This window comes from Fibroporia radiculosa (genome assembly GCF_000313525.1).
Source record: "Fibroporia radiculosa TFFH 294 genomic supercontigs, scaffold4726, whole genome shotgun sequence".
NCBI lineage: Eukaryota > Fungi > Basidiomycota > Agaricomycetes > Polyporales > Fibroporiaceae > Fibroporia > Fibroporia radiculosa.
Window position 1 is genome coordinate 186,157 of NW_012133411.1, and position 13,038 is coordinate 199,194.

A 13,038-nucleotide genomic window follows, 5' to 3' on the forward strand; every position below is an offset into this window, starting at 1 on the left:
CATATCTTATAACTGCACATCAAGATTCGTAAGTCTCAAAGGTAATGCTGCGAGTTTCAAGTTTTGACGCGACATTTCCAAAAATAGCAACAATAGTGGCTGACTTGATTTACAATCTGACTGTTTGCCACTCTTCAAGCCTGCTGACGGTTATATCTGTAGCGTAGCATGACCCCCATCTGTCTGAATTTCGCGTGATCCACCTTATTTCCACCACAATCTGAAGCTCATATCGACATTGTGTGCACTAACGGCACGAATCCGTTCATCTGATTTGCAAAGTCCTGACACAATTCGGTGAGAGTCATCATTATACAAGCTCTGGGAATGTGGAATCTGTGAGTGAAACAAGAGTAACAAGTACTGCTCACAGCATGCAGCAGCCTGGTGCTGTTCAATGTCCTGAGTTGTAGCCACTGACTTACATGCTGGTACGTTCCTTTTATGCATTGTATACCTTCATCTCACAACGCGGAATTCATAGTCTGTCGCATACTAGTCGTTGTATTCTCAGTCCCAAGTACAAAATACTGGATTCGATGGTACTTCGGCTTCCCGTGTCTCCCATTGTCTGGCCTACACAAAGTATTGCGGTATAGTTTTTGGATGGGAGCCTCATGAGAGTATCAAGTTCAACGAAAGTAGCGTTCACCTGATGCTATGTGCACAATGCACATGTGTACATCGCCTCGTCCTAGCTAAGGTCGTCTCCAGCCAATCCTTCATAGAGATACAACATGTCGAATTATGCAAACGCGCATCCTGTTCGTCGTATCCATACTCTTGTTTATGCCATCGCGACAGTAAGATCTAATTTATCTATCTACAAGGTCACCTCTCATCGCATGAATATGGTTAGCGTTGGGCCATTGACGTCAACATCGCATACTTCAAGCCTTCGTTTGATGGAGACGAGGTACACAACCGGTTACCTTTTGAGCAATCTGTCACAGCCTACGTCTGTCGCCCAGACTACTCCCTTTGTATTTACTCTCAGTGTTGGTGTTTGGTGATGACGCGTCATCAATGAGACAGCCATCTACTCTAGACATCTTGTGTGGGAACATAGTCTGTCTGTTCTCATATTGATATCGTGTTGCTTTATGGATTTTGTTCGTAAGTCTTATGTTCGTGCGGAAGATCAGTACTGAGGTTCTCCTTTGAAGCTCATGGTGCTGATGTAACCGTCCAGTCTATGACTCGTGCGGATGAAGATGTTTGCAAGGAGGCTGGATATTTGCGGACAGTGCCTTTACTTTTGGTTCGTACTTAATGCCTCAATTTGACCACGTGCTAAGCTTGATCGTACAGTATCAATATATTGTGCAAAGTGGGATACACTCAAAGCTGCTCATGGTCGCTCGTTCACCTCTTAGTAACCATCACATGGTGAATCTTACGGGTGCTATTGGAATCAAGGAATACTTGAAATGCAGAGACTCTGTCATGGTTCGCCGTCAATGTATCGAAGATCCGCGTTACCACGTACCTGTCTCCATCGCCATCCGGCGCACTTCCTTCAAATCCTCCAACCTTTCCATCACCATGCTGACAATTCCCTATCAGGGAGCAGATGTTACACTAGAGAATTTTCAGCTCTGAAGTGAATGGCAAAGCATGAGAGACTTGCGAGCGGAAAGAACCGGGCGGCCGCTTCTGTCTGACTACGTTTGGTCGTAATCAGAGCAAGAGGTCTTGTCGTTCTTACATCTTTCTCTTAGAGCGACAGCCCTACCTTGGACAGAATCAACGACTAATTGCAAAGGTGCTCGTGCCCGCGCTTAAAAGCGCCTTTATCCCTTCGATTCTTGACAATTTCATCAACAAAGAATCAACTAAGAAGCAAAGTGATGCGCTCGGATTTAGTGGCATTGTTTCCGAGCGAGACGCTTCCAGGTGTTTCATAAAGCATGTCGGCGTTGTATAACGGCCTTTTGTCCTCAAGCAAAAAGTGGCAGTGACCCCTGGTGGTTGTCGCGTGCCGAGCCTCGGGGTTATACAGGGCCCCATCTCACCCTTCTATTTTTTCGGTCTTTGTGGGGTTTTCCATTTCAGATAGTCCATTGACTTTGTATACCATCTTATCCAGCCTGCCACTATGAACGCCCAGGGGATCTGATACACTACACACACTCGAAACCCCATCGCACTTAGCCGCTGTCTGAATAGGCTTGTTGCTTCCGTCTCAGTTCGCTCAATTGAGATACGCTCCTCGATCATTCGATCTAGTTAATCTCCTACTTGATGATATCATCTCGCTCCGCACTTGTTTGCCAATTGCAGCCTTCTTCCATCATGGATTTTCCTTCCCAGGCTCTCGAGAGTCCATTAGGACCAACTTAATGTTGACTCACATGGAGCACACGGCTTGGGAGTAACTCACTATCACATGGTTGTGCGCTGTACTGGGGACTGGCGCGGAATAAAAGTATGTGAATTTTTATAGACCTTTGACTCATTTGTCCGAGCTTTACAGGCTAAAGGCAACCTACTTCTCACACCAGCTCCACGCGGCGCCCGTCCCGGCTTCTTTCTGAACCCGTAGGAGGCCGGGTGTTATTGCAACAAGAACGTATTGAGTTGAATTGGTTGCCAAGGATCCTCCGAGAAAAAATCAGAGCAGTTTATTCCCCGCGATTCAGCCACTAACGAGTGCTCGTGAGTGCGACGCTTTCTCGAAATGGCAAACTCTGATACCATTCCCACAGGATCAGGTAATCGAAATCGATCCATGACCCCTACAGGCTGACGACACGCCGCCTTCTTAAAATCTGTGCGCCGGTGGAGACTCTCGGTTTCGAATACGAAATAGCAACATGCGGAGGGATGCTTCTCGTGTGAGCGTTCTGCGTGCAGTTCATATATGCAGTCCGCGAAATCATAAGCATGCGACAATTTGGTTCCTCCTCTGCGCCGCTGCGGCGTACCACCAGGCTGCTCAGCCATGGCACCCGTCTCGCTCCTCGCCGCCTCTGTTGCCTCGGTGTATATTGAGAGCCTGCTTTACGGAATCTTGTTTGTGCTCTCTGTCGCATCCCTGTCCATTTTAATACGCCGAAGAGAGGAGCTGATCAACTCTCCGGTAAATGCGAGAGTTATTCGACAAGCTGCTATCATCACGCCCATGTCCTTGGCTGCCCTATTTCTGTTCATTACCAACACCGCTGTGAGTGCTTTCTAGTCACAGTTTTTCCGCAGGCTAATGTGTTCGGTGCTGTGAGTAGCATTGGATTCTCGGTGTCTACCGTGGATTTCAGGCATTTGTGCTCTGTGATGGAGGGACACTGCCCACGGAATATCTCAGTGACATGCGTAAACCGACAGAAATTGTCCAAATCTCGCTGCTCATGTCTTCCTTGATTATCGGCGACGCTATGATTGTAAGATATTCCAAGTCGCCTGCGTGGTTCTGTGGTGTATACTGTGTGGGCTGTAGATTTACCGGTTGTGGATCGTATGGGGATACACCTGGTTCGTTATCATCTTCCCTGTTGGCACACTTGTGGGTTTGGCAGGTGAGTGTTCGCTGTAGCATTTTTAAGTTTGTCCACTAATACTCTTTGATGTTGTAAGTGTGTGCAGTGGGGATTGTCGTTTCGCTAGCAATGCTCCTGCCTGGACAAGATATATTCGACACTGCGGCAGGACAATGGATCACGGCGAACTGCGTTTTCACACTTTGGTGCGCAGTGCGCGCACCCAATATTTGTTTTTCGACGCTGACTTCCCGGTGATGTAGCACTAACGTCTATAGCACAGGTGAGTGAGCTCGTGGATCTGATCGAATTGCTTGTTGTGAGACCCGTCCCCCTGTAGGCTTCATTGCATGGAGAATTTGGAGAGCTACCAGAAGTGCGAAACAGTATGGCGGTAGTAGTCTGATGGTTGGGGTTCTTATCCTTTATTGGCTGGCGTGTTAACATACCGTTGATGCAGGGCGTCATGGGTATTTTGATCGAGAGTGCTGCTCTCTACACGTATGTCTATTCCACTGAACTGCCACATCCTTTCTAAAGCTTTGACCAATACCACTAGCGCGTGGACTATCCTCTTCTTCGTAACCTATCATACCCGTTCCAACCTTCAGTACACTTTCAGCGAGACGTACTGCGCGATTGCCGGCATCGCGTTCATGTCAATCAACGTGCGCGTTGGCCTGGGCTGGGCGCAGCGCGCGCATAACGACTCGTCGGACATTGCATCCGGCGCAGGACTCGGCCCGCACGAGCGGGAGCAGTCGTTCGCGATGGGACGCGTCGCGGTCAACATCACGAGGGTCGTGCACCGGGACGACGGGTCCGACGAGCCCCCCATCAAATTCGCGTCCGACAGCAGCCTCGATCTGCGGCGTCCTCGCAGCGACAGCAAGAGCGATTATTTTACCAATGATCCTCAAGGGTCATGATACCTTGTCTCAAGGTACAGGCTGTGGTACTCGCACTGGGTCTAGTAATTACTGGGGATGTAATATTAATCTAATAATATCCAATTCCTCGGCTGATTAGCTTGTTCGGGGTCTGCGACAGGGACAAGAGTGCAGATGGCTGATAAATTATTCCCCGCCACACAATACTATCATTGAAGTTCGTCGGCAAGACGTGTTCTATCGACGGTCTGCATAGCGTCCCGATTCGACGATTTGCGCCAGCGCGCTGGCAGAAAGTGACATTTAATATGCGTCTTCACGGCAAGCCAAATATGAGGAACAAGCGACTTGGCTACTCGCCGTAATTCGGGATTTAGCCAAGTCGCTTTGACTGCGAGCTCCGCTGATACGCGCAGGTCCCAGGAAGCCTATTAGCGGAATTCTGCTGGGGGCCCGACAGCAGGAGATAGTGTTAGATTAGCGTTACCACTAGCATGTCTCTCATATCTAAGCCGGAGCCTCGACAACCCCTATGAACCTCTGACTGCAATTGTTCTCAAGAAAGTGCCTAGACTCAGCCCGGGGCAACGGAATATATTCAACTAATGCACAAAGTAATATGTGTGTATGTAACTCTGAAGTGCTCCTTACAACCAATCAGATTTCCGCTTTTTGTTTAAAGAGGTAATTACCGGCACTTCGGAAAGTTGCAAATTCTTGGCCGAGATCAACACACCGTGGCCCGCAAAACACGGTGTCCGGTCATCGAGCATGTGCCGCTGAACATGCGCCAAAAGAGATCGCATTTTTACTCGATTTTTTGAGCACCACATTCGGGCACTGAACATCATAGATCGGTCGCCTCTGATTGATCCGCTTGCTATGTTCTTTGCATGTAAAGTTCGGCCGACAGATCGTGCTTCGAGCATTACAGAACAGTGTCATCTCTCGCAGCCAGTTTCCCACGCATGTTCGACTGCCAAGTTTCGTTAATTAACCCACGGTGACAGGCCCATGACCGTAGACGCCGATACCGTGCCTGTTATTCTGTCGGCGCAAGTCTCAGCACCTGGTGGAACTGATACATCAAGTGAACAAGAGTCTAAGGCGCTGAGAGCAAGGCATTCAGATGTTATACAAGTCTTACTTGGGAATTTAAGTCCGTGGCCGATTCGGATTTTTTACCACAAGCGATCGAGCTGTCGGTCTGTGCAGCGCTCTGGACACAAGCGCAGACCTGTCAGCCATGGCTGTTGGCAGCTCGGATGCTGACGTTACATTTAAGGGACCACCATCAGTCCAAACAAGCTGCTGTACACTCGAGTAGTTGCTGGAATATGAAGACAGACAAAGCAAAGACTCCTCGGTATACGGATGGCATAGAGTTGTAGTTGAACTAGGTGGAGGATATACTAGTGTGCGGCGCTGGCGGGTGTCTCAGCGCAGAAAGTGACGCTGGTCGCACATGGTGAGATCGTTCGGGACTGATGGCACTCCGACTGACAGCCTGTGTATAAGTGCACGGCGTGAAGAGAGATGACTCTCCTTCCGCTTCGTCTGGCTGGAGGTGTCTGTCCTTCATCGCTCTCTGATACCCCTCTTCAGATTGTTTTCGACCGTTCCCAATCGCTGGCCGATTGTACGTCCCTGTAAAGAAGCTTCCGTATCATATTGTCCCTTTTCAAATCCCCAAACGCACTTCCGAACTTCATGTCTCCAATTGCGATAAAAGACTCATTTGACCGCAAGGCTGAGGTTGCGATGGCCATCGCAGAACAGGTTGCGACCTTGAGTTTTTCCCGTCGGCCCATCTCGATCGATTCTCCCCTCATGCTCGCCAGCCTGGATCCAGCCACGGTCGTCCAGCTCAATTCCTGGCTCCAGGCACGATTCGACTGGCAGGACGAGAAAAGGCTCCTTTTTGACGAAGAAATCACCGCGGAGAGCCTCGCGCAAGACGTTGTCGATCGTGGGCGAGACAAGCGCAATGCCCTCCAAGCCAGCCGTCTTCTCAACTCCCCTCCGACACCCTCCATCATCGTGACGCCTGAGCCCTCCGGGCGCCGCGCACGCTCCTCCTCTCGATCCACTGTGACCAGCGACTATCTCACCGGAGAGATCACACTCGACATTGGCATGGCGCCGTATGAGTCGTGGACAGGACATCGTAACAAGGGCAGGAAGGCCAGGTACGTCCATCCCACTCATCCTTCTCTTGTCCCCACTTACCTTCGTGCGACGACTCAGCGTCCTGTGTAGTCTACTCGGCCTCGGCCTACTAGGCTCCCCCGGCTCGTCATCATTCTCGCTTGGCTCTCCCGGTGGCATGGGCGCTCTCTTCAATACGATCGGTCTGAGCCCGTCCCAGTTCGACCCCCGCGCACCCTCGATGATACACACGCCGCTCTTCTCGCCGTGGCTCGAGACCGTGCGCTTCCCTGCATTGGAGGCAGTGCAGTCGCCCTGGGTACCAAACCTGCCTCGCACAGGTTCAGACGGGCTCCTTGCGTTCCCGCAGTCGCCCCGCGGCTGCTGCTAAAGCGCCATAGAGCGCGTGCGCAACAACATAGGACATGACAATGAAAGTACCGGGCGGCGTCTCAGACGTATATCGATTTACGACTTTCCCTTCTTGCGATGATGGTTTGGAAACACTTTTATGATACCGCGCACTTTCTCGGACGTTCATGATCTGACTTGGGCGCATCTTTGCAGCGCATTGCTCTTTAATGATGTACGGCATCCATCTGCTAATAAAGCCTTTTGGAGTGGAGTGTGCCTTAGCGATTTCCTATCTGACTGGAGTTTCGAAATCGAAGACCGCGTGCATCGTGTTGCCAACGTTTGATCTACTTCTGGGGTACGCAGGGGGGAGTGACGGACTATTGCCGAGAACCCAAAATGTGGACAACACCTTCCAAACATTGGACACGTCCACTTGTTTGAGCAGATAAGCTCAGAAATGGAATTTTTCCGAGGCCACATTTACATATCTATGTTCAATACTCAATGGTTGCTAACTGTCGTATTCACAGACAATTCATCGCGCAGTAAGTACAGCGATGGTCCTGACGATTACCGCGGTTGGATTGTGCACCAGCAAGAACCATTATGCTCAACCGCACGAGACCCCAAGCGCAATTTTACCCAGTGGCCCTGGTACTTTAAACGATCAGGTGCGCGTAGGCCACATAATCCGCATCGTCGTTTCACAAGACGCGGTTTGGCGAGACGATGAATAACTCTAAATCACAACACGAGTCCACCGCCTGGAGGGTGGAGCTCGCCTGCGCGCATAAATACAGGACTTCAGAATATTAGATAGATAGCTGCGTCTACGACTCGGCGCCGGGCCTGTGAGCCCACCGCACGCATCACCACGCATGATTGCGGAGTCCACAGCGAGACGCGCATCCAGTTTGTGGTACTTCTGCTATTGGTTCAGAACACTTCCCGGCGCAGCGCACTGGCGTTGCAGACGCCGCGCACCGTGTGTCGTTCGGGAATCAGAGGGTGCTTAATGCTAGACTGGGCGCGCGCAACGAGACGGCGCCGCCGAGATCGTCGGTGTTGGGATCGTCGTCCGCCCACTCGTCATCGTCTGACGCGTCGCGTTGTCCCCAGTGCTCGTAATCCCGGAGGAGTGTCTTGGAGCCGGCAGTATCTTTGTGCCTGTGTATATAAGGGCGGGTAGCGGCACGGACTTTGGACGTACGGCCTGAGCGCGATGGCTTGAGCGGGCATGGGACGCCATGGAGTTTCCGGTGGCGCTGGGCCAGATTATGGCCAATACTTCGGGGAGCGCGACGGGAGCCACGACGTGCTGCCCGATTATAGGTGAAAAAGTGCTGCTGGCCCGCGGCGGGGAACAATGAGGTCAATGATGGATCGGAAGCATATTGCACCTCCTCATTCATGTTGCCGTTGGATGCCGAGATGCTCTCTGTACTAAGGTGATCGGTAGGATGTGACTCAAATGTCAAGTTTGGCAAAGAAGACGCGCTAGGTAGCACTGCAGCAAGCGTTGCAGTGGGCGGCGCGCCACAGCATCGACCCATAAGCTCGTACATACCGCTGGAGACATCATTGCCTAGAACGGCTGGTGAGCGCATTTTACATTGAATAGAACATATTCGTACAGGACTGGTCATCCAGGCGGTTCGTATTAATCGCAATTTCGAACGGGGGAACGGAGCTTGCACTAGAAGTAGATTCTTGGGTAGTAGTCTCTCTGCAGAGTCTTTCACGTTCTCTGGCTGTTGTAGTCTTCCAATTTCGGGATCAGGAACCAATTATCGAGGGCACTATATAGTGTTGCTAGTATACTCACGACAACCACCGCTCGAATTTTCTTCACCTCCTTGCAAAGAAATGATATCCGTCGTGATAAGCCAGTCAACATCTCCTTGAATTGTTTCGTCAGTGTTGTGGCGCAGTATGTTTCCTCACGATATCTTTCTGCCCGGCATTGTAGGCTGTAACAGACATTATCAGTACGCCTTGCGCCACCGCTGACACTTCAAACGCACTTAGATAAACGATGCTCGATGCTAGCGACGAAAGTTACATCCGAGAACAATCCCTCCTCAGCCACAGACGTCAATAAGGACCGCGTTTCGGATAGGATCTCATCCAACACCTTCATCTTGGCGGATGGAAGTTGGTTGTGAATAGCGGTGAATACCATAGGCAGTGTGGCAGCGAGTCCAGCAGCACCTGTAACGGCACCCCATATATTGTAGGCCGCACCTGACGACATTTGTGGTTGAGAACGATTTATGTCCACTTTTTTGACGAAGCAGTAGTCCTACGGGCGAGATATGTTGCCAGTCTTTGCAGGATGCCTCAATTGAGGTTCGGACAACCTCTTTATGAAGGGCGAGGAGCGGTGCGGTGTATCGAATGATATTATGCAAGGCATCGGCATGATCACGAAGCTGATGAATAGGCCTCTCGTTTTCCATGCTGCCCGCGCATGTCAAGCTACGAGTAAGAGCCAATCGCGGACTTGAGAGCTTGAGAACTTGAAGGAGCGCAAGAGTAACCTATACGTTTACTAAAATAGGAACTAACATACGTATCAAGGTAAAAAAAGATTTTTAAATTTCAGATGCGCGCGGGCAATTTCATGTTCATAATTCAACTCGAACGTTCAACAACTTAAGCTGACGTCGAACTACTCACTATGCACAGCACACCCTGAGCTCTAAGTATCAAACCTATGGATAGATCAAGCCATCTACCTGCGTACGCCTATATTTCTCCAGAAAAGGCTCAACTCTATGCCGAGGACACGCGCAAAGGATTCTATGGCCTCAGCCCGGCGGAAAAGCTGTGGAAAGATCGCCAGCCGTTCCTTGAGAGAACAGGTTACACTTTGAGGAAACGTTATTATACAGATTGGACTCCGTCTTGGATAGGCAAGAATGTGGATCCCATATTTTGCGAGGATTCCATCATGCTCAATGTGCGTCTTCTGATTCTGTTCTACACAGGCAAGGGATTGATCAGAACGTCTGGTTATGACAAAGAACTATAACGTCATCGACGCTATACGGTGTCGGGATGGAATGCTCGTTGCTATCAAGACCACCAGAGGCGACACGGATGAGATTGCTATCGCCAAGTTTCTCTCTTCGCCCGATTTGATTAATCACCCCTCAAACCACTGTGCTCCACTAATAGATTTGCTGCCCGATCCGCTTGGAAGCAGCAAAATGCTAATGGTCACTCCATATTTGCGGCCATTTGATGACCCAGAATTTGGTGTTGTTGGAGAAGTACTCGACTTTGTATTTCAAACATTACAAGTAGCATTTTCATTTCCAATCTTGTCTCCTCCTCTTACAAATTTATCAGGGTCTCCAATTTCTCCACCAGTGCGGAGTGGCTCATCGGTATGTGCTAGGGAAGACCCACGAATAAACCATCTAACACTAGCTAGAGATTGTGCATCCGCAAATATTATGATGGATGGTCGCTCTCTGTATCCTCAAGGCCATCATCCTATTCGGGATCACTGCTCCTTGGATGGCGTTGTTGAACTTGTCCCCTTATCGCGGATTGATCATCCCGTTCGCTACTACTTTATTGACTTCGGCATATCGACGCGATTTTCCGAAAATTCTTCGCCTCTGGTGCTTGGAAAGAACGGCAGAGATCAAGACGTCCCCGAACTGTCCTCTGATGTACCATATGATGCATACAAGGTAGACATCTTTGTTCTAGGGAATGTGTACGACAAAGAATTTATACAGGTAACCGCGGTCTTTCCACCTTACACATATATACTTACGTTCACTGTAGAAATATCATGGTTTGGACTTCCTACAGTCGCTTGTAGGTGCAATGAAGCAATCAGTACCAGGCCGACGCCCTACAGCGCAGGATACATTGAAGTCACTGGAGGAAATCCAGGCCACTTTAAGTAGTGTTCTACTGCGTTGGCGACTACGACCACGTTCTGAGACGCCTCCGGAGCGTATTCTTCATGATACTGTCGCTGCTGCGCGGGAAGGAATATATCATCTCAAGCGCCTTGTTACATAGCGGCAAGTTTCTACGTCCTCGTCCACTTGTGAACTTCACTCATACACCCCCTAGAGTATTTGATCTATTCTGCTTTGTTCGTACGATTGACTGCTATCGCGCTTTTATTTGCTATTCCAGCTTCTATCCCGGTAATCCCAACCCTGATGAGCACTTTGATGGGTATTATTATGACAATGATTGTGTGTATTTATATCAAGAGTGTATATTACACGTTTTGGATACGGCCCAGTCACTATATGTTCGCTATTCCCTAGACCGCAGCATACATCTAGAAATTAGTCTATATCAGAACTGCGATGGTCTGACAACCTCAGCCACGAACGCATCTAGGAATGATATGAGTGCGTTCAGGGGACAATACACAAGGGGCGGGCTCCGTGGTTGGTAAGAAGCAGAGCCTGAGGGAGGTGACGAAGTGCCTTCGATCAGCCAGCCATGGAGGAAGACTCCAAGTTGCGAGTGTGACATATCGTGACAAAGAGCTTAAACGCGTGACGTCACATTATGGGCGCGAACTGTGTCACGCGATAGAAAGGGCGGTCGCGACCAAGTCGCGACTAGTAGCGATTTGAGCATCGACTCGTAGTGCTTCTGTACCATTCGTTCCTTCGCCTCTCGTTTCTATATCTACGAGATGCCAACTGCGAACGGTAATCCGAATGGGCGCACTGCTCACGCAAAAGCTATACTAGGACCGGAGCTCTTCGCTCGTCTTCCCCAGACAAAGGTCTTATTAGTAGGCGCGGGAGGAATTGGGTGCGAGCTGTGTAAGTGAACCCCTTAGGTTACGATCAGCATTTCACTTATAGATCACATGAACTGTCTCGTCGGCGTGCAACTATCGACTTATCTGCCGTTCATGACTCAAATTGGCCGAATTCCCCTTGTCGATCACAGTGAAGAACATCGTTCTAGCGGGCTTCGGACATATTACTTTACTCGACCTGGACACCATTGATTTGTCCAATTTGAACCGCCAGTTTTTGTTCAAGAAGAAGGATGTAAAGCAGAGCAAAGCTATGGTGCGTGCTTCGCCCGCACTGTCGCCGCTGTCCCTCTCGTCTCCTCAAAGATCACGAGGCTTCGTAACGCAGTGTCTACGTATCACATGAGTATGTTTCGGTCTCTTGCGACGCGGAAATATGAGAGTCGAACACAGTTCTGTTTACATTGGCTCAGACCCTTCGTTGACGTGAATGGATCCATATCTTTTGTGCATTCATTCATCATCGTTTATGTAGGTTGCGGCTCGAACAGCGTCCGCATTTAATCCTAACGTTCACGTCAACCCTATACATGGCAACATAAAGGAACCTCAGTTCGATATCGCATGGTTCCGAGGGTTTGACATCGTACTCAATGCCTTGGATAACCTTGGTGTGTGCACATGTATGGTATTTGCATGATGATTGTGTTTTCTGACTGATTCTCAGATGCGCGCCGGCACGTCAACAGAATGTGCATGGCCGCCAATGTTCCTCTGGTGGAGTCTGGAACAGCAGGATATCTGGGCCAGGTTCAGCCTATTCTGAAGGATCGGACAGAATGCTTTGACTGTGTTCCAAAACCCACGCAAAAGACATTCCCTGTTTGTACCATTCGCTCGACACCTTCGCAGCCGATACACTGTATAGTCTGGGCAAAGAGCTATTTGATGTCGTGAGTCCTCATATGACAATTATTCTCTAGGTTTTCTGACATTTAAATTTGTGTAACGGTGGCGATGTCTTCCAGTCAATTGTTTGGTGAAGATGAAGACGCCGGAGGTGAGCTGGATGAAGCCGAAAAACAGGGTGAAAACGGTACGGGATCGTTTCCGCCCTATAATACTTATGCTTTTGCATTCGGATTCGTACTGACTGGCGGTATTAGCCCAGCAGATTGCTACCCTTCGCAGGGAAGCGGTGGCATTCAAGGCTGTACGTGAAGCCTTACGCACGCCACTCCAGGATGTTCAAGAATCTTATGCGGCCCGAATGGTATTCGACAAGGTACGCATGTTATGATATCAACTCTCTGCAGCGATTGCTGGTAGGTCGGATGCATCCTCACTCTGACGGTTCCAGGTATTCCACGCAGATATACTCAACCTTTTGTCTATGGCGGATATGTGGCGGGGG

The 13,038-nt window shown here is 49.7% G+C and overlaps 6 protein-coding genes across 6 annotated transcripts; 5 read left to right on the forward strand and 1 right to left on the reverse strand.

The window, feature by feature from the left end:
* Nucleotides 1–737: 737 nt before the first annotated feature.
* On the forward strand, nucleotides 738–1,602 carry FIBRA_05605 (uncharacterized protein; the record flags this gene model as incomplete). The annotated part of the gene is made up of 4 exons (XM_012327365.1): nucleotides 738–803; nucleotides 860–916; nucleotides 1,193–1,261; nucleotides 1,312–1,602. 4 exons carry the CDS (start codon nucleotides 738–740, stop codon nucleotides 1,600–1,602), a joined length of 483 nt encoding a protein of 160 aa, XP_012182755.1.
* A 1,342-nt stretch (nucleotides 1,603–2,944) lies between these two features.
* Nucleotides 2,945–4,405, forward strand: FIBRA_05606 (uncharacterized protein; the record flags this gene model as incomplete). Its single annotated transcript, XM_012327366.1, has 8 exons — nucleotides 2,945–3,166; nucleotides 3,225–3,380; nucleotides 3,437–3,515; nucleotides 3,583–3,682; nucleotides 3,740–3,759; nucleotides 3,817–3,884; nucleotides 3,937–3,977; nucleotides 4,036–4,405. 8 exons carry the CDS (start codon nucleotides 2,945–2,947, stop codon nucleotides 4,403–4,405), a joined length of 1,056 nt encoding a protein of 351 aa, XP_012182756.1.
* Nucleotides 4,406–6,076: 1,671 nt separating this feature from the next.
* FIBRA_05607 (uncharacterized protein) lies at nucleotides 6,077–6,905 on the forward strand (the record flags this gene model as incomplete). The annotated part of the gene is made up of 2 exons (XM_012327367.1): nucleotides 6,077–6,555; nucleotides 6,614–6,905. 2 exons carry the CDS (start codon nucleotides 6,077–6,079, stop codon nucleotides 6,903–6,905), a joined length of 771 nt encoding a protein of 256 aa, XP_012182757.1.
* Nucleotides 6,906–7,872: 967 nt separating this feature from the next.
* FIBRA_05608 (uncharacterized protein) lies at nucleotides 7,873–9,125 on the reverse strand (the record flags this gene model as incomplete). The annotated part of the gene is made up of 4 exons (XM_012327368.1): nucleotides 7,873–8,456; nucleotides 8,506–8,632; nucleotides 8,697–8,841; nucleotides 8,896–9,125. The coding sequence occupies 4 exons, from the start codon at nucleotides 9,123–9,125 to the stop codon at nucleotides 7,873–7,875; spliced, it is 1,086 nt and encodes a 361-aa protein (XP_012182758.1).
* Nucleotides 9,126–9,587: 462 nt separating this feature from the next.
* On the forward strand, nucleotides 9,588–10,915 carry FIBRA_05609 (uncharacterized protein; the record flags this gene model as incomplete). Its single annotated transcript, XM_012327369.1, has 5 exons — nucleotides 9,588–9,833; nucleotides 9,898–10,176; nucleotides 10,226–10,263; nucleotides 10,311–10,623; nucleotides 10,673–10,915. 5 exons carry the CDS (start codon nucleotides 9,588–9,590, stop codon nucleotides 10,913–10,915), a joined length of 1,119 nt encoding a protein of 372 aa, XP_012182759.1.
* Nucleotides 10,916–11,552: 637 nt separating this feature from the next.
* On the forward strand, nucleotides 11,553–12,845 carry FIBRA_05610 (uncharacterized protein; the record flags this gene model as incomplete). Its single annotated transcript, XM_012327370.1, has 5 exons — nucleotides 11,553–11,685; nucleotides 11,816–11,940; nucleotides 12,160–12,295; nucleotides 12,352–12,577; nucleotides 12,653–12,845. The coding sequence occupies 5 exons, from the start codon at nucleotides 11,553–11,555 to the stop codon at nucleotides 12,843–12,845; spliced, it is 813 nt and encodes a 270-aa protein (XP_012182760.1).
* Between the last annotated feature and the right edge of the window lie 193 nt (nucleotides 12,846–13,038).